A 27,752-nucleotide genomic window follows, 5' to 3' on the forward strand; every position below is an offset into this window, starting at 1 on the left:
ATTTACTTAGCTTGTCCAAGTACCCTTGAAGCCTCCTTGCATCCTTTGTACAACTAACATTTCCACCTAGTTTTGTTCCATCAGCAAATTTGGAAATATTACAAATGATGCCCATATCCAAACCTTATATGCATATTTTTAACAGCTGTAGCCCCAGCACTGATCCAAGACTTAACAGCCTACCATCCTGAGTTTGACCCATTTATGCCTACTCTCTGCTTTCTGTCTGTTAACCAATTCTCAATCAATACCAGTATATTGACACCAAACCCACATGCTCTCATTTTATTGACCAACCTCCTGTGTTGGACCTTAACAAAAGCCTTCTGAAAATCCAAATCCACCACATCCACTGGTTCTCCTTTATCTATTCTCCAAGTAACACCCTCAAAAAAACTCCAACAAGTTTGTTAAACATGATTTCCCTTTCATAAATCCATATTTACTCTGCCCAATCAAATCATGATTTTATGAAGTGTCTGGTTATCACATCTTTTCTAATAGATTCTAACATTTTCCCGACTGATGTTAAACTAACAGGTCTGATGTTCCCCGTTTTCTCTCTCTCTCCTTTCTTAAATAGTGGGATGCAACTGAGACTCAATCCAAAGCATGATCAAGAGGCCTTGTTCAATTAAACAGAGGAAAAATTCCAGAGACCTAGCTGATCTTAGTCTTGCAACATGAATGGCTGTCAGACAGCAAGCATGTACAGTAGCAAAAAGGGTACATCATCCCTCCAATAGAAATGCTGCACATGAACTAACACCAATTGTAAAAATTAGACTAAATTTGAAGAAAGTTGCAGCTATGTTTGATCAACTGAATTCAAGTTTAGGCTACACTGTTTGAATTTGGAAATAGTGATTATAAAATGTTAAGATTAAAAGCCATGAGGATGTACAGATAATCACATAAGCGATGCCCCTAGCCAAGCTGTTCCAGTACAGCTGCAACACTGGCATCTACACAGCAAGGGAGAAAAATGCCCAATTATGTTCGGGCCACAAAAAGCACGACAAATCCAATCTGGCCAATAACTCTCAACAGCAGCCAAGTTTTGGAAGAAGTCATCAACAGTGCTATCAAGCAGCACTGACACAGCAATAATCTGCTCAGTGATGTTCAGTTTGAGTTCCGCCAGGGCCACTCGGCTCCAAATTTCATGACAGCCTTGGTCCAAACATGCACAAAAGAACTGAATTCCAGAGGCGAGGTAAGGCCATCAAGGTGGCATTGATTGAACGTGGCATCAAGGATTCCTCGCAAGGTTTAAGTCAAGGGGAACTGGGGGAAAACTGTTCACTGGTTGGAGTCATATCTAACACAAAGAAAGATGGTTGGAGGCCAAACACCTAAGCCCCAGGACATCGCTGCAGGATTTCGCTCGGTAAGTGTCCTAGGCCCAACGATCTTAAGGTGCTTTATCAATGACCTTGCCTCCATCATAAGGTCAGAAGTGGAGATGATTGCATTGTTCAGTACCATTCGCAACTCCTTAGATACTGAAGCAGTCTATGCCCATATGCAGCAAGACCTGGACAACAAATTAGGCTTGGGCTGTTAAGTGGCAACTAACATTCGCGCCACGCAAGTGCCAGGCAATTATTATCACCACCAAGACAGAATTTAACCATCTCCCCTTAATGTTCAACAGCATGACCATCATTGAAATCCCCACCAACTGCATCCTGGGAGTTACCACTGACCAAAAGCTTAACTGGACAAGCCACATAAATACTGCAGCTCAAGAGCAATTCACAGGCTGGGAAATCTGAGGCAAGTAACTCACCTCCTGACACCCCAAAGCCTGTCCACCATCTACAAAATGCAAGTCAAGAGTGTGATGCAATATTCTGCACTTGCCTCGATGAGTGCGGTTCCAACGTCACTCAAGAAACTCAACACCATCCAGGACAAAGCGGCTTACTTCATCAGCACACCATGCACCACGTTAAACATTGACTTCCTCCACCACCAGCACACAGTGGCAGCAGTGTGTACCATCTACAGGATGCACTGCAGCAACTCATCAAGGCTCCTTAGACAGCATCTTCCAAACCCATGACCTTTACCACTGAGAAGAACAAAGGAAACAGACGCATGGGAACACTACTAAATGCAGGTTCCCCTCCAAGCCACACACCATCCTGACTTGGAACTAGATTGCTGTTCCTTCACCGTTGCTGGATCAAAATCCTGTAACTCCCTTCCTAACAGCATTGTGGGTGTACCTACACCCCAAGGACTGCAGCAGTTCAAGAAGGTGGCTCACCACCACCTTCTCAAGGGCAATTAGGGATAGGCAACAAATGCTGGTCTCGCTTGCAACACTCACATCCCATGAAAGAGAAAAAAAAGAGCATGCTACCAACAGTGGATTCACGCATTAGATTCAGGTGCTGTAGGATATAGCTGAACACAGTAGAACAACCAAGCTTTAAAAAGGATAATTTTCAGGAATTCACAGCTTCAACTTTTAGACTTTAGCACTCCACAGTAACTCCTACACCAAGGGTGGGCTTGTCTGAGCAGTGGTATTTCCAACAGTCGTCAACATTATTTGTGCATAGCCAGCAATGCACTTTCCTGGAGGAACGGAGTTGACCAGCTTCTTTCTAGAGAGACAGCCAGCACCCAGTTACTGCACAGTGCTCATAACAGCTAGGGACAAAATGTGAAGAAACAAGGCTGAGCTGAGCTACAGACCAATTTTAAACACAAATGAACAGACTTGCACTAAATGGGGGGAAAATTCACTTGGAGAAAATGTATCATACCTGGAAGAAGCCTGCAACAGCAGCAGCTCCACATTTGTCTCTGTGCATTCCTGCCATTATACCACCAGCTTTAATATCTGCACCACCAGTATCGTAAGTTACCCCCTGAAGACAAAAAAAAGCTATTAGAACAATTAACTGACTGCTACCTACACAAGAGCTGTTATGGCCAAAGCAAATGCTGCAAGTTAAAAGTAACCATTCTGCAAGTATTCTTATTCAATAAAGTTGCCTGATGCTCCTGGGATGGCTTAATCAATCCACACAACACCCCAACCTACCAACTATTCCTAAAATGATTGTCATGTTTTCTCCAGCAGTACACAATCTCAAAAGTCCATGCAAGGTATTATTCAGTAAAGAAAAAAAATCTAACAGCCCTAAACGTGCTTTTTATTAGCATGAACCCATCTTCACTTGCCCTCGATTACAGTATAATTTTCAGAATTACTTTATCCATACCTGCTAACATTTGTCCCCCATGAACTGCATAGTCTTCAGTACTTCAATGTCTTGCTGATCTAAACTGCACATAGTACTTAAGGTGCAGAACTGACCAAAACAGAGTGTGGGTTCATCATGAATTTTACGATAAGACAAATGTAGGTCGACATTCCAGTGGCTTTGTTGATTGCTGCTCGACACTATTTAAGCATTTGGTCTAACACATGTACGCCTTTCAATTTTAATTCCATGTTAAAAAAATAGAAGACGTTGAGGCAATGGCCCCACCCACCAGTTAGGCAAGATCCCACCTCCAGTGAGCCTGGAAGCAACACAGCAATTTTGGACTGTTAAGGATCTTAATTGGCCTGATTTGGGACCACTGCCCCTCTGAGGCATTAGGTCCGGTCTCCAAGATCTGCTGGCCAATCTGAGAGCGGGCAGCTCTTCGATCACAGCAGCGCAACTGGCAGCGGTAGTCACTGCTTGGACTGCATCCAACAAGAAGAGGACAGTGGACCTAGTTTTAGTAGGGGTGGCTCTGCTCCTGGAGTGGGGTGGGGGGGAAACCATTGGTGGAGCACAGGGTCCCTGATCAGGAGGGGCCCCCAACCAGAGCCCACAAGGAGGCTGCCAAGTATTACTGGAGCGCCTCCTCAGGTGCTGAAGTGCCCATCCACCACTGGTAGGATACAAGCGGCGGCAGGAGGAGACCCTTAAGAGGCAATTATTGGCCACTTAATGCCCTCAATTGGTCTGGGGCGAGCGGGCCATTTGCCACCTCCCCCACCGCTGGTGAAATAGCAATGGGGGCGGTCAGGTGACGGGCACTGCGTCTCCCCCCCCACATGATTTTACGCCTCCTTCTCCCCTCCGCCGCCCGTGGCGTATGTGTAAAGTTCAGGCCCTTATGCGCATGTAAACTCTCCAAAATACAGAGAGTTAGTACTAAGATCAGGTTATAACGACCAATCACATTGTATTTTCCCCATCCTTGATACAATTTAAAAAAGCCATTCTGCAGCTTCATCAGTATACCCTTACCTTGCCAACAAGCATGAGGGTTTTGTCATTTGCACCTTGTCCAGTATATTGCAGCTCAATAACACGTGCCTGATGACGTTCCACATCTGTATGGATTTAATGGGGAAATATCAGCATTTAGTTTGTCATATGGTGTACACTTCATTTAACTCAGGGTTGGGGGGGGGGGCAGCAGAATTGCTAAGTACTTTTGGACAGAAGTCTTGCCTAAATGCACATGACTCGAGTGCTGGAATGACATTTCTTTTGCTCTAGAAATTGCACCAGTTGGTGAGTAATGGAAAATATTGCCGAGACAGTAAATACTTGTTCTACACACTCGAAGATCTCAGGCTTGATTCCTGCCCAGTGACGAATTATCACAGTTGGAGAGGTGGGGTGCTACACTGGAAGAATAGGTGATTAATGCGAGAGGTGAGCAAAAGTTTGCCATGCACAACAATGGAAGAAAATTGTGTTGGGGTGGGGAGGGATGTGAACAAGTTAAATGTTGGACTGAGGTAATTATTGTTGAATTGCAATATTGTCTGATGCCAGTTGCCTTGCTTTAAAAATTTTCTTTTGGGGAGAGAAAGCAGCTGCAAATTCGTATTACTGAAGCTTCTCAAAAAACAGTGCACACCATCTCACTATGACTGGTTACCCCTTCAAAACGTTAGCAAGTCTCGAGGGCTATTTACAATATGGAAAAAAAATCTGATGCTAAAAATCTGAAAACAAAAACAGAAAGTTGGATTTTTTTTTTTAAATGTTACATTCTTTCATGGGATGTGGGCACTGCTGCCAAGGCCAGCATTTGTTGCCTATCCCTAAGTGTTCTTGCAAACAGTTGGTGAGCTATCTTCTTGAACCACTGCAGTCCATCTGGAGTAGGTACAGCCACAGTGCTGTTAGAAAGGGAGTTCCAAGATGTTGACTCGGCAGCAGTGAAGAAATGATATAGTTTCAAGTCAGGATGGTGTGGCTTTGTGGGTAACTTGCAGCTGGTGCAGTTCTTATGTGTCTGCTCCCTTTGTTCTTCTCAGTGGTCAAGGTTGCAGGTTTGGAAGGTTCTGCAGTGCATCTTGTAGAAGGTATACACTGCTTCCACTGTGCACTGATGCTGCAGCGAGTGAATATTGTAGGTAATGGATGGAATACTGATCAAGTGGGCTCCTTTGCTCTGGATGGTGCCGAGCTTCCTGAATGTTGTTGGAGCTGCACTCATCCAGGCAAGTCAACACTATACCATCACACTCCTGACTTGAGCCTTGTAGGGAACAGGCTCGGGAGAGTCAGGCGAGTTACTTCCAACAGAATTCACAGCCTCTTACCTACTCTTGTAGCCACAACATTTATGTGGCTGGTCCAGTTAAGTTTCTGGTCAATGGTAACTCCCAGGATGTTAGTGGTGGGGGAATTCAGTGATGATAATGCCAATGAACGTCAAGGGGAGATGGTTAGACTCTCTCTTGCTGGAGAGCACCATTACCTGGCAATTGTGTGGCATGAATGTTAGTCAGCAGGTCAGGGAATATCTGGAGAAACAGAAGTCAGGTCCAAAGACCAGTCCTCAGATCGGAGCAGTCCTTGTATCCAAAACATTGATCTTCCACGGACACTGCCCAACCTGCTGAGCATTTCCAGCTTTCTCAATTTTTGTTATCGAGGCTTCAGATTAATTTGGATCTGGACAAATCCTTTAGCTCAAAAATAGAGGAGGGTATAAGTACAGCACTTTTCATCATTTATCATACATGACAATGTATGCCACATTTACATCCTGGAACTGAAGGACTTGACAGCTCTACCAAATCCTAAACTTTCTGGGCAAAGTGAAAAATTAAGGGTTAATTACAGTGACAGTTTCACATGCATTAGTCAAAGCTACTGGTGCAAGTGAACCACAGCTCACTACCATAAGTCACGTGGATCAAGATGGAACTCCATTCTTTGCACGATGATACATATAAAATACACGTAAAATAGCAATCACCTCCCATTCCCAGGTTAGAACAATCATACAGGTAGACAAGTCAAATTAAATGAAATTACTGTGTTATGAAACACAGGTAGAATAGGCTTAATTAGATAGAATTTAGATGTAGTTAATATATACTATATTATACCTATGAGACATTCCCCTTTAAGACGGTTGGGTTAATAATTCTAAGGTGTTTCAAGGTCCTGATTACAAAAAAATGTGAGTCAGAAACACCTTTTAAGTTGGAAAATCCATTTCGGTGTTTCTGTTGCCAGGGAATTGGAGGATAAACACACATTGAAACATCCTGTGTGACATCAGCAAGAGGTAGCAATAAACTTAATTAATTGATAGTGTTGGTAAAAAATAGACAGATTGACTCAAAAGAACAGTTAACAGAACCATAAAAACACAATTATAGAGAATAAAATATAATAGTACTGACAAGAACAGATGCCAAGTAAACACAATTATAAAAATTTTGACCAGATAAATGCTCACAACTCCAAGAGCAGGGGAATTCCAGTAAAACATTATGTGGAGAGGTTGGTCAATGATATTACCATATATGAATCTTAAAAGCAGGAAAAACACACACAGAAAGGTGACACCTATATGCAAAAAGGTTTGATAGTTTGGAAACAGAATAAACAGGAGAGTTTTTGAAGCAAAAAAATTACAAGTATTGAATTCCTCATCAATGCTTCTCAACCCATGGCTTACTCGGGGAATTGATGGAAAAAGTTTACTTTAAATTTTGATGGATATTCTAAGATATTTTGCTGTAACAATATCAAGGTTGAACTTTTGGATTCTATTTTAGAACTAAGATTATGTGTTACATCTTTTAGTAATATTTAATATTGTGATATACTTATCCACTTAAAGTGTTTTGCATGTTCAATTCTTTAATATCTCAAAGAAAAGAAACTGTCTCATGCAGCATTCTGTATACAACTACAAGAACCCCTCTCTGTCTCTTTAAGTGAAGAGATACGTATTGAAGAGTTTCCCAGACCGACACAATATCTGGGATATTTTTGACTTAGCCATAATTATTTTGAAAATAGGCTATCGAAAGATGGCCATATTCTTTGTTCGTTTTCTTTCTTTGAGGGAAAACTAGTTCAATTCTGTGGACCCAAATAAGTGTCTGTAAGAATTTGTCTGGTTTGAACTTAATTAAGGGAGATTCATGGGGATGGACGCCTGATTTGGTCTAGTCCCTATAAGGGGTTCAAGTCATAAATCACTTCAACTGCCCAGAAAACCACCTTTGGAAGGATAATTAAAATGAAAGATCCTTAACAAATTTTGTCTGCTGCATACATTTGAGTACGCAAGAGTGAATTTAAAACCCTCGACCATTTGAATGAGCGATTTTTTTTGTTAAATACATTGGATAGCAACTGATCAAGAGCAGGGATCAATGTCTGCTGATGAATCTGATCCTTTCAAATGAGTCATATACCAAGTTCACTTGAAACTGGAAATAATGGCAGAGCTGGATGCTGTTTTAATAAACATAGTACATAGCAATGAATGTGACATTGGAATCAAGCAAGCAGTTTGTCAGCATTCACCCACTCACTGCAACACACAGTCAGCAAAAGGACTGTCGAGAGCTTATTTCAATAGACATCACAATTCTAATTTAATGTTACACATATGTAACAGATTAAGAAAATAGCAATTTGATTTGGAATTTCTGGGAAGATGATTCCAGAATTTTTTGGAGTTGTATTAAGTTCTGAATATTCTGGAGACCCCAGAACCTCAGGGTGAAAGTAGATGAGCATTCATCGGTGGAATTTATTTTGGTTCAAGCGGTTTCCAGTGCGTGAAATAAGTGGACAGCATCACAACTCATTTTTAATGCAAAAAGTGAGACACTCAGTTCAGCCTATGCACCAACTTACCTTTGGCACAGCGATTGACTGCTGCTAAGCATGGGTATTCCTCTTCCAGTGTTGTTACATCACTGATGATTGATACCTGGCAAAAGAAAGACCAACAATTTGAACTGGCTTTTGGCATTGAAGGAATAAAAAAATTCTCAAGATGGTGCACAGGTTCATTCACCTCTTTATTTGTATTTACTATAAAGACTTAACATTCTTCATTGCCTTCTTGAAAATGGCTCCAAGCATTTATTGTTAAAAATCAATTTATTAACCTTGTTCTGTATGAAAAACACATTCATCCGCCCAAGTGCCGGGTGTCAGCTATCAAAATCAGAATTCAGAGCTATGTGAAAGCAGCTCAAGCACAGTGTGAGCCTTTAACCAAGACATAATTAAAAACACATAAGCTACTTAACATCTGTCAATGAAGGCAGGTTTATCCATTTCTGCTGTTTTAAAAAAAGTAATGTCAAAACCTAAAACCCCTGAAGTCCCACCATTCAATACATCACCCAGGTAACTGACAGAAGAACCAGTGGCGACGTGAAAAATGAGAAAATTGATGCAGCGAGTTTTGATTTGGAATGCACTGGCTGAAAATGTGGTGGAAGCAGATCTAATTCGAACTGGATAAATCGGGCGGCACAGTGGTTAGCACCGCAGCCTCACAGCTCCAGTGACCCGGGTTCAATTCTGGCTACTACCTGTGTGGAGCTTGCAAGTTCTCCCTGTGTCTGCGTGGGTTTCCTCCGGGTGCTCCGGTTTCCTCCCACATACCAAAGACTTGCAGGTTGATAGGTAAATTGGCCATTATAAATTGCCCCTAGTATAGGTAGGTGGTAGGGAAATATAGGGACAGGTGAGGATGTGGTAGGAATATGGAATTGGGGTAGGATTAGTATAAGTGGGTGGTTGATGGTTGGCACAGACTCGGTGGGCCGAAGGGCCTGTTTCAGTGCTGTATCTCTAAAAAAAAAGAGTCTCAGCACACCATTGGCCCTTGAAGTACTTAAAAGCCAGCTGAAGTTGCTTCAACATTTCCTAAAGTTTGTTATACCATCAGAGTCCTTCCTGTTTCTGTTAGAACAAAGGAGATTGTAGAGTGATGCAAGTGTACAATATGAAGGGATATGATAGCATAGGCAGAAATAGACTGTTTCTGGTTGTAAAGCTTGCTTGCTTTCTGAACTTGAGTACTCTTGAACCTGCAACTATTTGTCCTGTCTGCCCACCCTACTGTCAACTGAATTGTTTGCATCCTAGAATTAACACGAGGTAAAATGCACTACAACGATCATCCTGCTTTCAAATTCTGTGCAAGGTTGTTGCTTTTTGTGGGGACTAAAAAATTAAAACAAAAAAATGTAGGGATGAAAGTAGATTTTAAAAATAAGAGGGTTACTGCGGGATGAACTACTGGAATTAGTACCATATCAATTTTTTAAGAATAGGTTAGATAAATAACTGAAGGAAAGAGGGAAATTAAGAGATACAGGAACATGGCATGCATATTTTTATTTTATGTCAGAACAGGTTTAGAACAAGGTACTGAAAACTGGAATGTAGGGTTGGGAAAACACGCAAACACACACATACACACAGAGCACAAAGCACAACCCAGGCCCTGAGACACACATACATGCACACACAAACACACACACCCACCCACACACAAACACAGCACGGCCCAGGCCGTGAGACACACACACACAGGCACACAGCAAAACACAGGCCCCGAGAGAGAGACACACAGACACAGATACACAGAGAGAGAGACACACACACACACACACAACACAAGCCAGGCCATGACAGAGACAGACATACAGCACAACCCAGGCCCTGCGATAACCACACACACACACAAACACATACACAGCACAACACATCACTCAGACACACACCCATACATACAAACACACACAGATACACAGCACAATCCAGGACCTGAGACACCCAGACACACAAATAAACACACAGCACATCAGAACCCAGGCACTGAGTGAGAGATGCACACACACACAGATACACAGCACAACCCAGGCCCTGAGGCAAACACACACACACACACACACATCCAGGGGTATTCAATATTTAGGAAGGACAGGCAAAAAGGGAATGGAGGTGGGGTAGCGTTGTTAGTGAAGGAGGAAATCAATGCAATAGTGAGGAAGGATATTGGCTCGCAAAATCATGATGTGGAATCTGTATGGGTGGAGCTAAGAAACACCAAGAGGCAGAAAACGTTGGTAGGGGTTGTCTATAGGCCCCCAAACAGTAGTGGAGATGTCAGGGATGGCATTAAACAGAAAATTAGAGATGCATGCAATAAGGGTACAATTGTAATCATGGGTGACTTTAATCGACATATAGATTGGTCAAACCAAATTAGCAATAATACTGTGGAGGAGAATTTCCTGGAATGTGTATGTGACTTTTTTAGGCCAATACGTTGAGGAACCAACTGGAGAACAGGCTATCCTAGACTGGGTATTGTGCTATGAGAAAGGATCAATTCATAATCTGGCTGTGCAGGGTTCCTTGGGGAGGAGCGACCATAACATTATAGAATTCGTCGTTAAGATGGAGAGTGAAGTAGCTAAATCCGAAACTTGGGTCCTGAATCTAAATAAAGGAAACTATGAAGCTATGAGGCGCGAGTTGCCTATAGTTGATTGGGGAACTTTACTGAAAGGGTTGACGGTAGATAGGCAATGGATAATATTTAAAGAAAGTGTGCATGAATTACAACAATTATTCATTCCTGTCTGGCGCAAAAATAAAACCGGAAAGGTGGCTCTACTGTGGCTTACAAAAGAAATTAGAGATTGTATTAGATCCAAAGAGGAGGCATATAAAATTGTCAGAAAAAACAAGTCTGAGGATTGGGAGCAGTTTAGAATTCAACAAAGGAGGACAAAGAGGTTGATTAAGCAGGGGGAAATAAAGTATGAGTAAACTTGCAGGCAACATAAAAAAAATTACCGTAAAAGCTTCTATAAATATGTGAAGAGAAAAAGATTAGTGAAGCCAAATGTAGGTCCCTTACAGTCAGAACGGAGGAAATTATAATGGGTAACAAAGAAATGGCAGAACAATTAAACACATACTTGGGTTCTGTCTTCACAAAGGAGGACACAAATAACCTCCCAGAAACGTTAGGGAACCAAAGGTCTAATGAGAGGGAGGAACAGAAGCAAATCAGTATTAGTAAAAATATAGTGCTCGGGAAATTAATGAGGTTAAAGGCTGACAAATCCCCAGGGCCTGATAATCTACATCCCAGAGTACTGAAGCAAGTGGCCCTGGAAATAGTGGATGCATTGGTGCTCATCTTCCAAAATTCTGCAGACTCTGGAGCAGTTCCTACAGATTGGAGAGCAGCAAATGTAACCCCACTATTTAAAAAAGGTGTGAGAGGAAAAACAGGGAATTGCAGACCAGTTAGCCTTAAATCGGTAGTGGGGAAAATGCTTTAGTCTATTCTAAAGGATGTGATAGCAGTACATGTGGAAAGCATAAACGGGATTGGTAAAAGTCAGCATGGGTTAAAGGAAATCATGCTTAACAAATCTATTGGAGTTTTTTTTTAAGGATGTAACTAGGAGAATAGATTAGGGAGAACCAGTGGACGTGGTGTATCTGGATTTTCAGAAGGCTTTTGATAAGGTCCCTCAGAAGAGGTTAGTGAAGTACATGGGATTGGGGGTAATATGCTGGCATGGATTGAGAATTGGTTGACAGTCGGGAAACAGAGAGGAGGAATAAACGGGCCATTTTCCAGGTGGTAGGCAGTGACTAGTGGGGTACCGCAGGGATCAGTGCTTGGGCCCCAACTATTCACAATATATATTAATGACTTGGCTGAGGGAACTAAATGTAACATTTCCAAGTTTTCAGACGACACAAAGCTGGGGGGGGGGGGGGGGGGGTGGAAATGTGAGCTGTGAGGAGGATGCAAAGAGGATCCAATGTGATTTGGACAAGTAGGGTGAGTGGGCAAATGCATGGCAGATGCAGTATAACGTGGATAAATGTGGGGTTATCCACTTTGGTTGTAAAAACAGAAAAGCAGATTATCTGAATGGTGATAGATTGGGAATGGGGGACATGCAAACGAAACCTCAACAGTATTTACTTACAAAGGTTAGTTTCAAATTTGAAAATCTGTGTTTGCAATTCTCCAATACTGAGATTGCAAAATAAAGTCAGACTTCAAAGAATCACTTTTGCAATCTCCTCTCTCTCCCCACTCCTTTAAGAGCATTTAAGGAGGAGGTGATGGCGTAGTGGTAATGTCACTGGACTAGCAAACCAGATGCTCCAGAGACATAGGTTCATAGCCCACGATGGCAGCTGGTGGAAATTAAATGCAACTAATAAATCTGGAATGAAAAAAAGCTAGTCTCAGTAATGGTGATCATAAAACCACTGTCAATTGTCATAAAAACCCATCTGGTTCACTAATGTCCTTTTTGGTTGACTCTTAATTGCTCTCTGAAATGGCCTAGTAAGCCATTCAGTTGTCTCAAACCATGACAGAAAAGTTGAAAAGGAATGAAACTGGACGGACCACCCAGCATTAACCAAGACACTGGAAACGACAACACTCCAAGATGCAAACCATTCTGACTTGGAACTACATCGCCATTGTTTCACTGTAGCTGGGTCAAAGTCCTGGAACTCCTTTTCTAATAGCACTGTGGGTGTACCTATACTACATGGACTACAGCGGTTCAAAAAGGCAGCTCACCACCACCTTCTGAAGGGCAATTAGGGATGGGCAATAAATGGTGACCGAGCCAGAGACGTCCACATCCTGTGAAAGAATTTTGAAAAATTACAAAGACACCATTGAACAAATTAACCAGTTTACTTAAAGAAGCTATCAAAAATCCCAAATAATTTTCGGTCAATAAAGCACTTTTGTTCAAGAACTGAAATAAAAACAAATAAAGTTGGAAACATAGCACCTGTGGAAAAAATAGACAAATTAACTTTTTGTGAAGTTCACATTATTGTCTGTTCAATTCCACACAAGGAAGACAGTTTCTCCTCGTCCTTAAAATTGCATAAAACATTCTTGGCCCGCATTTGAAATCTTAAGCACTTATTAAATCATGAAGACAACTTGAAGATCATCCCAATCCCTCAACAAGTTGAAAATACTAAACAAAAGCAAGCTTCATTGTAAACTCCTTCAGCAGATTCATGTACCTGTCAACCTACTCTTCAAAACATTGGAGTACAAGCTCGAGGAACAGCATCTCATCTACCGATTAGGCACACTACAGCCTGCCGGACTGAACATTGAGTTCAATAATTTCAGAGCATGACAGCCCCCAACTTTACTTTCATTTTTAGTTATTTTTTCTTCCTTTTTTTACATTCCTTTTTACATTTTTTACAATCTTTTTTTGCATTTATTTCATCTTAGTTTGTTCAGTTTGCTTACCCACTGTTTTTTTCAGGTTGTTTTTCTTCAGGTTTGCACTTGCTGCTGTTCAATATTCAGTATATTCACACCTAATCTGTACTAATGCTTTGTCTTTCAACACACCATTAACATATTGTTTGCCTTTGCTCCGTGACCTTTTGGTCAGCTATGTGGCCTGGTCCAATCTGCACCTTCTCCTTTGTTATCTCTTGCCCAACCCCCACCTCACTTGTTTTTAATCTGTGACTTTTCTAATATTTGTCAGTTCCGAAGAAGGGTCACTGACCCGAAACGTTAACTCTGCTTCTCTTTCCACAGATGCTGCCAGACCTGCTAAGTGAGTCCAGCATTTCTTGTTTTTGTTTCAGATTTCCAGCATCCGCAGTATTTTGCTTTTACATTATTGGAGTACAGGTAAGTAGGTCAGTCAGAAAGACAGACTTGCATTTATATAGCACCTGACACAATCTCAAGCCATCCCAAAGCACTTTCCATCCAATGAAGTACTTTGGAATGTAGGAAACTCGGCTTCCAATTTGCACACAGCAAGCTCCCACAAACAGCAATGTAATATTGTGTTTCTGTGATATCGGTTGCTGGGAGACAAATTTTTACCTCAGTATGAACTGTGCACACTCCTGCATGACAGGAAGTCAGCAGCCACTCGAGGATCACCAATAGTCAAATTCAGTGACCCGAGTCTGGGCAACATCTCGCTCCAGAACATTCTCTCTTCACAACGGCAAACCATAGACAGGTAATTCAAGGAGCAAAGGCCCTGACACTCCACCGAGACACGGACTGTCACTGAGGAAAACTCTGGCCGCACTCACCTCAGCTCACTGCTCGCGCTTGCCATCATCTCGCGCTCCAAATGACAGTGAAAACGGCAGCCGCCGCGAACACCAGTGGAGCCCGCCGACACTCCACTTTGATTGGCTGCTGCAGCGCCTGGCCCTCCACTCTGACTGGTTACTTTCTCCGTTCGCCGCTCCCCCATTATTGGCTACAGCTGCATCGATCCCGCCTCTACTCCCTTATGATTGGCTAGAGCTGAACCATATCCTCTCGTCATTGGCCTGCGTTCCCCGCACCCCTTGCTGTCAATCACAAGCTTCAGGATAAACTGCCGAGTGAATGCAGGACGTCTGCAGACGGAGGTAAATTGTTTTTTAAATTGCTGTGTATTAGAGTTGAAATGACAGGAAGTTGTGATTCCGACTTCAGCAGCGTTTCCAGTCACATTTTAATTTGCTTCAAAGGGTTTGTGCTGAAGAGAATATAAATTTGGTTCAATTTCTGAAGTCAATGAAGCGCCAAAGGCAATTCTTGGGGGAACAAAACGAGCAAATTGCCTGAAGCGGCAACCACTTAAAATAAACTTCATGTTCAATATTTGCTGACAACAACAGCACTGTTGAACTTTGACCACAATCTTGGAGAATCAAAATCAATCTAGTTTAATGTTGGCCAATGTAAAGACATCCATTTTTTGGCTCCCAACAGATTCGAGAGGTATCTACCCTTAACCCCAAAAAACTTACTTGATGAACATCTCAGCCCGACCTCTTTCCACAATCATTTTGGGACTTTGATCCGGGATCCTCACAGCTCCAACTTTGCTCACGCTTGCTTGCTGAGCCTTCACTAACCTTCCACCAACTGCAACTCATTAAGAATGACATTGTGCAAATCCTTACCTGTTCAAAACCTCACACCACCGTTCTCCTGGTGCTCACCAGAGTCTCATAGCTCACTGAGAAATAATGTATTTTTGCAGCAGTCATATCACGAGCTTCTTCTTAACTCGAATCTGCAGCCTTCATAATGCGGGTCATCAATCCACGACATTGGATTTGTGGGGACTGGGTTAAGGGGAAAAGAGTGAATTTTGCTCAACATCAAGCATCTCGAGATAGGCCACAGCTTGGGTCAGAGTCAATCATTATCTTCACTGCCCAACAGGTATTAATAAAATATAAAATTTAAAATTCTGATGCTTACCTTAAATAACCTGCCTTTGTTCCACAGTGTTGTCTGAGTCCATGTGGCCTTGGAGAGGGAGCATGCAATATCCACCAATTTGAGGCCTTCCTGCAGGGTATAAAATGTCATTTAGTCACCAATAATATAATTTAAATGTTTAGTAATTTCTAGCTTTTTTCCATTGCTTTCTGAAGCATGCTATTTTAATTGAGCTTTTTGTTTACTTTATCAGTGGTGCCCTAGGACACATCACAACCAACTTCTGTTTTTGTTCTGGAATATGGGTACAAAAACATTATCACGCCTATTGGTTTAATTTCGTTTTGAAAAGACCCTGAAAGCCTCACCCCACTCAAACTCAATAGCCTTTGTCAGCCCTATACCTTTGCACATATCCTTTTTTCTCGAGGGTCTCGTCCTCACTTCCTATCCTCTGGTCCACTACTGCTGTCCATTCTTTCAGCCACCGTACACTTGCCTTCTCTCACTCCCTTTGCTTTTAAAAGACACTGATGACTTTTCAACCCCACTTAATTGTATTCCACCTGAAAATTTTTTCGCCTGATCTGTGTCTTTTGATCTGTAAAATGCTGAACATCTTTTTGACATGCCAAGTGCTATCGTAATGCACATTTTTAAATTATTATGGTTCATACCAACTTATGAAAAAATCAAGTACAGCACAGAAGGAGTTCATTCATCCCAATGTGCCTGTGCCAGTGATAGTCCCTCAGCTGAAGATAAACACTAATTCTCTAATGCCATTTCTCCATGTTTTTCCTTTTCAAAAACTTATTTTATCCCTTTCAAATTATGCTTTATCCTCTGCTTCAATCACCACTCTGGTACAGGAAGTACCTTCTAACAACTCTTCATGTGTCGTGATTTCTCCAAACCAACCACTTTGTTCAGATTGACATCGCCCAAATGTTTATCTGCTCAAAACCTTGGTACTCACTTGGCTCTAAGGGTTTGGTATGTCTGTTTAATTCATATTTGGGGATCTTAACTCTCACCTTCAAATGCCCCCACACATTCACCCCAAAGAAATCAGTGACATTCTTTCGCTCTATGCCTCTGCAAGCACGCTTTTTTTTCTCTGTGATAGGTCAACTTCTCACTCCCTCAAACTTTGGTGTCCACTCTTTCAGCCTCCATAATTTGTATTCTGGAGCTTCCTCCTACTTTTAAAAGCCAGCTGAAAACCTTTCACTCCATTCCACCTAAGATTTTTCCCTCCTGATCAGTGTATTTTGATCTGTAACTTACTCCAGAACAACTTTCTGACATAACGAGTACTATCTAAATGCACATTGTTTTATTATTATTACAGTTGACACCAACCTGTGAATTGTTACTTACTGGGAGTGGCAATGACTTATCAGATTTTTGAAATGCCACGTCAGGGTGGTCACTGCTTTTAAAAATAAACACAATTCCGTACATTTTTACTTCATTTGGCAGCTTCCTTGTTTCATTCTTGCTGATCATAAATATCAGTTTCATAGAATTACATAGAATGTGCAGCACATAAACCGGTTATTCAGGCCATCTAGTCCAAACTGGTATTCATACTTCACACAAGCCTCCTCCCATCCTATGTCATCTAACCCTATCTGCATAATCTTTTATTCCTATCTCCCTCATAGTTATCTAGCTTCGCCTTGAATGCATCAACACTATTCACCTCAACCACTTCTTGTGGTAGCAAGTTCCACATTTTAATCACTCTCTATGTAAAGAAGTATCTCTTGAAGTCCTAACTGGATTTATGAGTGACTACCTTGTATTAAAAGCTCCTAGTTTTGGACTGTGCTACAAGTGGAAACGTACCCCTTCATAATTTTGAAGACCTCCAATAGGTCAAGTAGTAGCAACAAGATGTCAAGTGATTTAAAATTTTAATTTGGGGTACATGTTTTTATCTCCATCTTTTATTTTTAACTTTATGTTCTAGCATTTCTCGTATTTAACAGCCCAGTTGATTCAGTCAAATCAACAAAATACATTCTATCCTATTGAATGTACAGAAGGAGTTCATTCATCCAATATGTCTGTGATAACTGCAGCTAGAAATGTCTTTCATTTCCTTGCCAATTCTCCATTTTAAAAAAAATTCTCTCTTTTCAAAGACTTACCTGTTTAAAAAGATGTTCTAGTCTCTGCTTCAGTCAATACTGCAGTACAGAAATCTATCTTCTAAATAACTCTTGGAAGTAATTTCTCCAAACGTCCTCCTTTACTCTTCGAGTGATAGTCCTGAGTCTGCACCCCCTTATTACTGATTGACTAACTGCTTACAGGTGAGAGTAGAAATAGAAAGACATGACAGGTTAAAGTGTGGCTAAAGACATGGTGCAAGAGAGAGAGGTTCAGATTCCTGGGACACTGGGATCACCTCTGTGGTAGGAGAGACCTGATCAAGATGAATGGTTGCATCTGAACAGAACTGGGACAAATACTCTTAAGGGCAGGATATCGAGTGCAGTGGGGAAGGGTTTAAACTAATTTAGCAATGGGTTGGGCACTAAGATGTCATATTAAAAAATAGAAAGAAGGTGCAGAGAGGACGGGGAGGACCAATTAGAATTGACATTGAATTAGGTGGGGTCATAGAAAATACAAAGACATTTGGAGTGAATATGAATTAAGTATGGTTGATAAGGTTAAAACAGTAAATGGATTAAGTATGGTTAATGATGTTGGTGAACTGGAGGCACGAACAGCTACATGGGAATATAATATAATGGCAATAACTGAGATCTGGCTCAAAAAAAAGAGGATCGGATGCTTAATATTCCAGGGTATTCAGGAAAGACAGAAAAGGAAAAAAGGAGGAGGGGTTGCAGTTTTGTTTCAGGAAAATAGGAATAGTTAAGAATCAATGAAGGAGCTATTATATGACGTGGTGTATTTTATAGGCCACCAAATAGTGGGAAGGAGATAGAAGTGCAGATTTGCAACAGAACTACTGAAAGGTGCAAGACCTGTTAGAGCAGTGATAATGGGGGACCAACAACCCCAATACTGAATGGGACAATGACTGGATTAAGGGGAGAGTAGGGGAGGCATTTCTTCGATGTGTTCAGGAGAATTTTCTTCATCAATATGTGTTTTCCTGCCAATGAGGAAGAAGGCACTGCTGGATCTTTTCTTGCAAAATGAAATTATTCAAGTGCAAAATGTTACAGCCAGGAAGCATCTCAGAAATGGTGATCGCAGTAGTATCGTAAAGTTTAGATGAGTCTGGCGAAGGGCAAGGAGCAATCTAAAAGAATTGAAGAGGAATTGGGTTGGGTTAAATTGGAGTCAAATACTGGCAGATAAAAATATCAATGGAGCAATGAGCAGCCTTAAAAGCGGAGATGATTCGAGTCCAGTTTAGGTACATTCACACAAAGGGAAAAGGGAGAGCAACCAAAGACAGAGTTCCCCGGATGACAAAGGAGTTAGTGAGTAAGATGAAGCAGAAAAAGATGACATATGACAGCTTGATAATGCAAGGGAGAATCAGACTGAATATAAAAAGTACAGAGAAGTAAAAAAGGAAATAAGCTCATGGGATAAAAGGGGTAGTAGCAACATGCATACATAATTGTCTGAGGGATCAGAAAAGAGAGTTGTGGTGAATACCTAGTGTTTGGACTGGAGCGAGGCATACAGTTGAGTTTTTCAATATTCAGTACTAGGACCACTGGTGTTTTTGATATACACAATGACTTAGACTTGAGGGTACATGGCACAATTCCGAAATTTGCAGATGACATGCAAGTGTAGTGAACAGCAAGGATGATTGTAATAGATTTTAAGAGGACATGGACAGGCTGGTGGAATGGGAGGACACATAACTTATGAGATTCAATGCAGAAATACGTGAGGAAGAATGAGGACAGACAATATCTGCTAAATGGTACAATTTTAAAGGGAGTGCAAGAATAGGGAAATCTGGGCGTTGTTTGAATGTGGTAGGACAAGTTTACAAAGCAGTTAATGAAGCATATTGGATCCTGGATTTTATGAATCGACCATCCAGCTGCTGCATTGTGTCCAATTCTAGGCTCCACACTTTGAGAAGAACATGAAGGTTTTGGACAGAGCAAAGAGATTTCCATAATGGTTCCAGGGACGAGGGATGACAGTTATGTTGACAAACTGGATAAGTTGAAGTTGTTCCTTGAACAGAGAAGGCCAAGAGGAAATTTGATGGAGGTGTTCAAAACAATGAAGGGTTTCGATAAGAGTAAACAAAATGTTTCCAATGTCTGAAGGATTGGTAACCAGAGGGCACAGATTCAGGGTGACTGGAAAAGGAACCAGAGGTAACTTCAGAAAAACATTTTTTCAAAATGAGTGGCTAGGATTTAGAATGCAATGTCTGACAGGATAGTGAAAACAGATTCAATAGTGTCCTTCAAAAGGGAATTGAATAAATCCTCAAAGGAGAAAAAAATGCAAGGATATGGGGAAAGAGCAAGACAGTGGAACTAACTAGATTGCTCTTCTAAAGAGCTGGCGCAGACTCGATGAGTCGAACGACCTCCTTCTGTGGTATACTCTATGATTCAATGAAAACAGCCTTTTTCGATTAGCAACATGTATTTAAATAGCACTTTTACGGTAGAAAAGTTCAGGGTATCTCACAGAGATGTCAAGGCAAAAAAATGGACACTGAGCCACAGATGGAGATATGAGGAGGAATGACCCTAAACTCAGTTAGAGGTTTGTTTTAAGGGTGGTCTTAAAGGATGAATGGGATGTGAAGAGGTGAAGGGGTTTCAAGAAGGGAACTCCAGAGCGTCGGGCTTAAGTAACTACCGATAAGGAGGCAAAGGGTAGAGAGATATCTAAGAAGCTGCAGTCAGAGAAATGGAACGACGGGGACAAAGAACTAACATGGGTCAGTGAAACAGGGGTGTTGTGTGAGTAGGACTTTGTTGAAAATTGGATACAGACTGCAGTGCCTCAGATGAGAGGACGCGATGGGCTGATAGCCTCCTTCTGTACCGTAAATATTCTATGTTTCTAAGTTATGAGTGTAGAGGTTGGGAATCCAACCAAGAAAGCATTGAAATAGCCAAGTCCATAAGCCACAAAGACATAGATGAGGGTTTTAGCAGCAGATGGACTCAGGTAGGGTGAAAGCAGGTGATGTGAGAGATGGAAGTAGGTGGAAGACAGCATGTGGTGTTGGAAGCTTAGCTTTGGGTGAAATGGGAAGACAAGATTGTGATCAGCTTACTTCAGCGTGAAAACTCCAGTTAGATTCTTTTTTTTTTGAGATACAGCACTGAAACAGGCCCTTCGGCCCACCGAGTCTGTGCCGACCATCAACCACCCATTTTATACTAATCCTACACTAATCCCATATTCCTACCAAACATCCCCATCTGTCCCTATATTTCCCTACCACCTACCTATACTAGTGACAATTTATAACGGCCAATTTACCTACCAACCTGCAAGTCTTTTGGCTTGTGGGAGGAAACCGGAGCACCCGGAGAAAACCCACGCAGACACAGGGAGAACTTGCAAACTCCACACAGGCAGTACCCAGAATCGAACCCGGGTCCCTGGAGCTGTGAGGCTGCAGTGCTAACCACTGCGCCACTGTGCCGCCCTGGTGAAAATAAACTCCAATTGATAAAAAAAAAATCTCTAATGCAGAAACAAACCTTTCCTATATTTCCCACTCGATTGGCACACCATGCACAAACATTGAGTCCCTCCACCACCAACACACAGTGGCGGCAATGTGTACCATCTACAAGATGCACTGTAGCAACGCACGAAGGCTCCTTCGACAGCACCTTCCAAACCCGCGACCTCTGCCACCTAGGAAAAGGGCAGCAGATGCAATGGGAACACCACTACTGCAAGTTCCCCTCCAAGCCACACAGCATCCTGACTTGGAACTATATCACCATTCCTTCACTTTCATTGGGTCAAAATCCTGGAACTAACAGCAGTGTGTGTGCACCTACCCCACATGGACCACAGCAGTTCAAGAAGGTGGCTCACCACTACCTTGTTAAGGGCAATTAGGGATGGGCAATAAATGTTGTCTGAGTCAGTGACACCCACATCCCATGAACGAATAAAAAAAAATCCTATACATCGCTGTGATATCTTTCTTATTATCTGGAATTGCTCGCACAGCTCTAACTTAGTGTCTTAAAAATGACTCTGAAACTTTATTAAAGAGCTATTTTTCTGTAATGAAGTTCTGACAAAGTTGATTAAATTACCATATTCAGTTTTATAATGCAGGCTCTCGCGAAAGCAACTGCATTTCTACACTTGGTCCGAGCAAAACCTTGGAGCACTTGGTCAAAGAACAATTACTGTTCCCAAGTGAGGCATCTGTCTGGATCTAAGAGTTGCAGGATGAGACTTGTCCAGTTCCTGACTGTTGGCGGTCCGAATGGAGTGAGAATTGGAGTAGAGGAGAAGGATGGAGGGAATGTTCTTGATCTGAATTTATTTGACAGCTCTCTACCCAGAACCATGAAGGAGTTTCTGGAAAAGGGAGAGACTGCCATGGAAACTGCAAGAAGGTATTTGATCATTTGTTCATCATTCAATGGTTAAAATTGTTTTTATATGTATCATATTCAGTAGTTGGATGAAAAGTCCTCTTGCTGTTGTACACTTTTTTTTACAAAAGATGGGATATATGATTGGCTAAATAACCATAACCAGTAATTTCTGTATGGTGACATCAGACAGTAAATACTGGGAAGTGATGTCAACAAGAACTTCCCTATCTTATGTTTGCTGATGTCAAAATGGTTGAAAGGAAGTTTCTGATTTCCAAATTAACTTAAAAGCTGAAGGGGAGAACAAAAACAAATATTGTGTTCAGTTCTCAGGAAACACTTGGGTTACATAAATGACCTGAATCTGTAAATACACTTTTCATGTCACTGTAAACTGTGACTTTAGTCATAAAATTAACTGGAGCATCTCATAAGCTCATTTTGATGTTTAATTTTTATGATCACAGGTGTGGGACTGAAATCCACTGGAAAGCTTTGTAAACCCTGCTCCTCTTATGTATTCTCTCCTAAATTATAATAAGTATTACTGCTGGTTCATGGACGTGAAGTTTGAATGCCTGTGTTCATGGCAATATGCAACTAGTCAGTTAATGGCAGTGTAAATTCACAGATCACAGCAAATTGTGGGAGGAAGTCAATACTGACGAGGACTGCAACGAATTACAAGACATTAATAGACTTGCAAATGAATTTCAACACCGAAGTGTGAGCTTTACTTTGGTGAGAAAAATAAGGAAATTTGATATAACTTGGAAAATAAGAATCTAACTGGGGTAGAGGAGCAAAAAGATATGTAAGTACAAATACTCAAATCACTGAAAGGAGTGAACCAGGTTAATAAGGCCAAAGAAAATCCAGTGATTTCTTCTAGATTAAGAGAATTGAAAAGTAGAGAGGCTATACTAAATTTATATAGAACTTTGGTTAAACTACACTTGGAACACTGTGTACATTACTGGTCGCCTGATTAGGAAAAGGTATAGAGGCACTGGAGAAGGTGCAAAAGAGATTTACAAGGCTGATATCAGGAATGCACCGTTATACCTATAAGGAAGGGACAAACGGACTGAGTCTGTTTTCTGTTGCAAGGCGGCTGAGGGGTCACATCATAGAGATTTTTAAACTTATGAAAACTTTTGATAGAACGGACACAGAGTATTTCCACTTGTAGGCAAGAGCAAAAATGGAGGCCATCAATGTAACAGTCATCAAAAAATCAAATAGCGAATTCAGAAGAAACATCTTCACCTAAAGAGTGATGAGAATTTGGAACCCGCTACCCGCGACACAGGGAGTAGTTGAGGCAAATAGTATAGATTCATTTAAAAGGAGGGTTGGGTTGAATGGCCTGTTTAATTGCTGGAGATTACATGTAACTCTGAGTTTCTATTAATGGCAGTCTGAGTTTAGACTTGGGGAGCTCGAATCTATATCTAATCCATGCCGTAACTGACCTGGGTGTATTTGATGGAGCAGTCTAGAGCAGGGGTGTCAAACGTATGGCCTGTTTCATCCACACACAGACTGAAGAGAAACCAGTCGTCAATAATCTGGAACAGCAGCAGTAGATTGAGCCAGTGGGGATCATAACACTCAGAACAGAAAGTAATGATGCATGGGTTGGCAGGAACATAGCAAATAAAAAAACATCCAATTTTTCCATTCTTGACAAACTATATTGTCCATAGCTCATTGACATTGTAACACATTTTCAAAAAGACATAGCTTAAATTCTGCATTTTATTTTTAAATGAATAAGTAGCGATCATTGCAAAATCAGCATAGAAATCGCTTTAAAAGCCCAGTCAACAATTATTTAAGTTATTACATTCTACCAGCAGCTTCATAATTCTTTATTATTAAAACAGTTGACTGATTTAAGATCTGTCCCTCCAAAAATAATAATACAGGATTAAGTTAAAACTTTTAAAAATTGAAGGAAGTGGGAATTAGACGATAACTTCAAAAGCAGAAATACAAAAATGGTCAATTGGAAGAAGATAAAACACATTGTATGTATTTAAAAAGGCAAAATGTAACCAACATAATTCACTGCATTTAAGTTGTGTTTTTCCAGAAGCTGTAATTTGCCATACGTCCCCGTTTCCCAGGAACCTTCCCCGGGCAAACAATGTCCCCAGAAGAGTCCTCTGTTCACAAAACTCTTCCCCAAATGAATACCCTATGAACAATTGTGCAGATTCAAATCAGGATACATGTGACACTGAGATGACCTGTGATCAGTCAATAAAGTGGGTGGGGCTGTGCGGTGAACCTGGTTCAAATTGGTAGGAAGGATGTCAATCTCCTGTTTTTAACTAGCAGAAGGGGTGGATTCATTGGGGGACTTTCATTTATGTTGCGATCACTCTCTATGGCTGTAGTGTGCATGCTCTGCCCTCACCAACCACTGCCCCCTACCTCCCACCAAATTCCTGGTAGTCCCCAGCTTGCATGAAATTTTCCTGTGAAAGTCAATTGAAGGGAAAATGGCCCCAGAGTGAAAACATCTGAGTAATGGGCCCACTGGTAACTGGATGAATGAGCAGTGGCTGGAACTGGACTGTATGGAGCCAATGAGAGCCTGTTTGGTGGATTGTGTGGGTGAGTGTCAGGTTATGTGTCCCTGGATTTCATTTAGAAAATATGGTCATGCTACTGTAATATTTTGCTCGAATCAGAAGTATATATAAGAGATGTGAAAAAAACTGTGTCACTGTGGCTGTGGAACGACAGATATCCACATAAGAGGAGGATTGATTTTAATATTGAACAGACAAAAAAAATGATACAAGCTGTCTTCACAAGGGAAAAGTAGATAATTAAAATAGTTCTAAGGAAGAAAATATATTGCACAAATGCAATAGGGAAAAGAAGGCAAAGAGCTCTGAAAAAATACACAAAACATATTGAGTTACATCTGAAAAACTGAATTGAAAAATTAGGTGAAAACAATTAAGGATTATTATGTTTTATCTTTATTTCTATTTTAATAATATTTTCTGAATGTGACTCTTACCAAGTTCCAGGATGCCTGATCAGGCCCATCATATAAAATGAGTTTGACACCACTGGAATAGAGGGAACTTGAATCTGTATCTGTCCCAAGTTGGGAGTGTTTGATGGAGGCAGATTCAATCGAGGCCTTCAAAAGAGAACTGAATAATTATCTGAAGAGAAAAAAATTTGCAGGGCTATGGGGAAAAGGCAGAGGAGTGGGACTAGGTGAATTGCTCTTGCAGACAGCCAGCATGGAAACGGCAGCCGAATTGCCTCCTTCTGTGCTGTCACCATTCTATGATTCTATAAAATCATAAAGTGACTACACTGACCTGGCTATCTCCTGTGTCAGAGTTTCTCATTCCAGTTACAACTGTGCAAATACATAGTTCCTGAATGCAGTGATCTCCCTCGCTCCATGAATCGAACAGATAAATGTTTGTAGTGAGTGTCAGTATACGATCATTGTGTTGATAATGTCTTGAATTGTTCTGTTTGTCTAAGTATTGGTGCTATGTGAATAGATGTTGACATATTCACACAAATTATTCTGCTTTTGTTCAGTGTGAATAACTCTGTTACTCCTATAATTTGACAGTGACCCTCCAGTCTTTGTTCTTATGTTTACAGAGCCCTGGATTGTGGAAAGCATACCGTGTGTCACTCAGAAATAATGCTTCTGTCACCTGTAACTAATCCAGACAAAGTGGTGTGTGTTGGGATGAACTATATGGATCACTGCCTGGAGCAGAATGTGGCAGTCCCAAAGGAGCCAGTTATATTTAGCAAGTTTGGTAGTTCCATAGTGGGGCCCTATAGTGACATCGTCCATCCAGCAGAGAGCAATGTGAGTGTTTTTCTTCTGCAGTTGTGGCGTGGTGGGTGGATCTGACATGACTGGAAGGAGTTTCATAGGAGGAAGAGGTCAAGGCCCTATTGGGTACGTTACAGAAGGATCAATAATTTACAATGATGGAAAGTGTTCTTGCTTTAAACTTGGTTCACTTAGAGTGCACCCTCACAGAAAATTAGTACTTATAGTCTGAGGTGTGGTACATATGACATAGATAGCTTTACATTTATGCCAGAACCTTGACTGAAGTCTGGTGATCCACCTGAAATGTTAAGATGTCTTTCTCTTTCAGTTGCTGACCCAGCTGTTACTTATTTGCAGCGTGTTCTGTTTTCTTAGTGCATGTAGACAGAAAATGGTTTGTGATTTTCAGTTCCTCTTCATTTGAGTGGAGCTGACTGCAGATATTAGTCAAATGGCAGTGGTTCTTTGCCTATTACATTATTCATAAACAATACATTTATTGTAAATTGCCCCTAGTATAGGTTGGTGATAGGGAATATGGGATTACTGCAGGGTTAGTATAAATGGGTGGTTGTTGGTCGGCACAGACTCAGTGGGCCGAAGGGCCTGTTTCAGTGCTGTATCTCTAAAAATAAAAAAAATAGTTCTCATTTGTGTCTTGTAGGAAGTGGACTGGGAGGTGGAACTCGCATTTGTCATTGGAAAGAAAGGGAAGCATATCAAGGTTTGTCTGTATTGATGTGTTAATTTTCTTCCCAGAATACAAACTGGCCAGCAGCCAGAGCCTAAAGAATGCCTGGAACAATCATTATCCTAACTAATTTCTACCATGGATGCTCACCTTCTCCAATGCTACCTTTAGTGGAAGGAGAGAACACTGGGATCTGGCAAAATTCACAATGAATCCAATGCTATATTCTTCTGAGTTGATATACGACTGTTGGAGGGAAAGAGCCATTGCAGGACTGGTAGGGATGCAGCCCATAGGAGAAGCAGGACTTTCTAATTGAAATGCAGCAGCTAGACAGTTGCTTTGTACATATGTGGGAAAAAAATAAAGATTGCAACTATATGCTTTGCTGTATTTCAAGACTGTGCAAAGTCCAATTAATTATTTTTAAATGATTATACTGTTGTTATTTAGACAAATATGGCAGTCAATTTGCACAAAGCAAGATCCTGGAAATAGTAAAGTAGATGAATGACCCATTAACATTCCTTTCTCATCCAAAAACAGATTAATCAAGACATTGGGAGCTTCCTGCTACTCTTTGGATGGTGCATGAGATCTTTCATATCCCCTTAAGAGGCAGATGGGATCTTGACTAACTTCTCATTTGAAGGGAATCAGCACTTTTTCCAGTATTGTATTGGCATGCATGTCAGCCGAGGTTATGCTCATTGGGGCTTGGATTGTTGGGCTTCTGATTACAAAGAAAGAACACTATCAGGGCTGTTCGTAGTGGCCAGGAACTCCTGCTGAATGAGGCAGTAGGTCAGTGATATGGTGGAAAATGGTGGGTGCAGCACAGAGCCGAAAAGAATGGGAGCCTCTTAGATAGCTTAGCGCGTCAATGCAATACCTGGTGTGTTAATGAACCATTTTTATATTCAGCAACCAAGTCAATGGACAAGGCTTCAATGCAGGACACCAGCAAGGGTGGAAAGAGCAAGGAGAGAATATGAGTTCAATCAGAGTCGCAATTAGGTGCACCAAGTTTGGCTTTTGAAAACCTGACGTTTCTATGAAGGAGTTGAGAATTTTGAAGCCTCCAGCACTGGTCTTCTCGCTTCCCACTTTTCTCATTGCAATTCCTGGT

The 27,752-nt window shown here is 41.3% G+C and overlaps 2 protein-coding genes across 4 annotated transcripts in view; one reads left to right on the top strand and one right to left on the bottom strand.

Moving 5' to 3' along the window:
* The window catches only part of zgc:152830 (uncharacterized protein LOC767682 homolog), a 28,510-nt gene extending 14,002 nt beyond the window's left edge, over positions 1 to 14,508 (bottom strand). The window contains exons 1-4 of the mRNA XM_068023003.1: positions 14,406 to 14,508; positions 8,151 to 8,226; positions 4,269 to 4,354; positions 2,781 to 2,885 (exon numbers count right to left, since the gene is read on the bottom strand). Coding sequence (XP_067879104.1) covers positions 2,781 to 2,885; positions 4,269 to 4,283 — 120 coding nt within the window. The 5' untranslated portion in view covers positions 4,284 to 4,354; positions 8,151 to 8,226; positions 14,406 to 14,508. The remainder of the gene's footprint in view (positions 1 to 2,780; positions 2,886 to 4,268; positions 4,355 to 8,150; positions 8,227 to 14,405) is intronic.
* Positions 14,509 to 14,661: 153 nt separating this feature from the next.
* Positions 14,662 to 27,752, top strand: part of fahd2a (fumarylacetoacetate hydrolase domain containing 2A) — a 28,036-nt gene continuing 14,945 nt past the window's right edge. The window contains exons 1-4 of one of the 3 annotated variants that reach the window (XM_068022959.1): positions 14,662 to 14,732; positions 21,813 to 22,112; positions 25,746 to 25,962; positions 26,597 to 26,656. In XM_068022959.1, the coding sequence (XP_067879060.1) occupies positions 14,710 to 14,732; positions 21,813 to 22,112; positions 25,746 to 25,962; positions 26,597 to 26,656 (600 nt within the window). In that variant the 5' untranslated portion in view covers positions 14,662 to 14,709. Of the gene's footprint in view, positions 14,733 to 15,384; positions 15,538 to 21,812; positions 22,113 to 25,745; positions 25,963 to 26,596; positions 26,657 to 27,752 lie in introns of those variants that run through there. The other 2 variants (XM_068022960.1, XM_068022958.1) reach the window with 2 other exon arrangements.

Source organism: Heterodontus francisci, chromosome 47 (genome assembly GCF_036365525.1).
Source record: "Heterodontus francisci isolate sHetFra1 chromosome 47, sHetFra1.hap1, whole genome shotgun sequence".
Lineage (NCBI taxonomy): Eukaryota > Metazoa > Chordata > Chondrichthyes > Heterodontiformes > Heterodontidae > Heterodontus > Heterodontus francisci.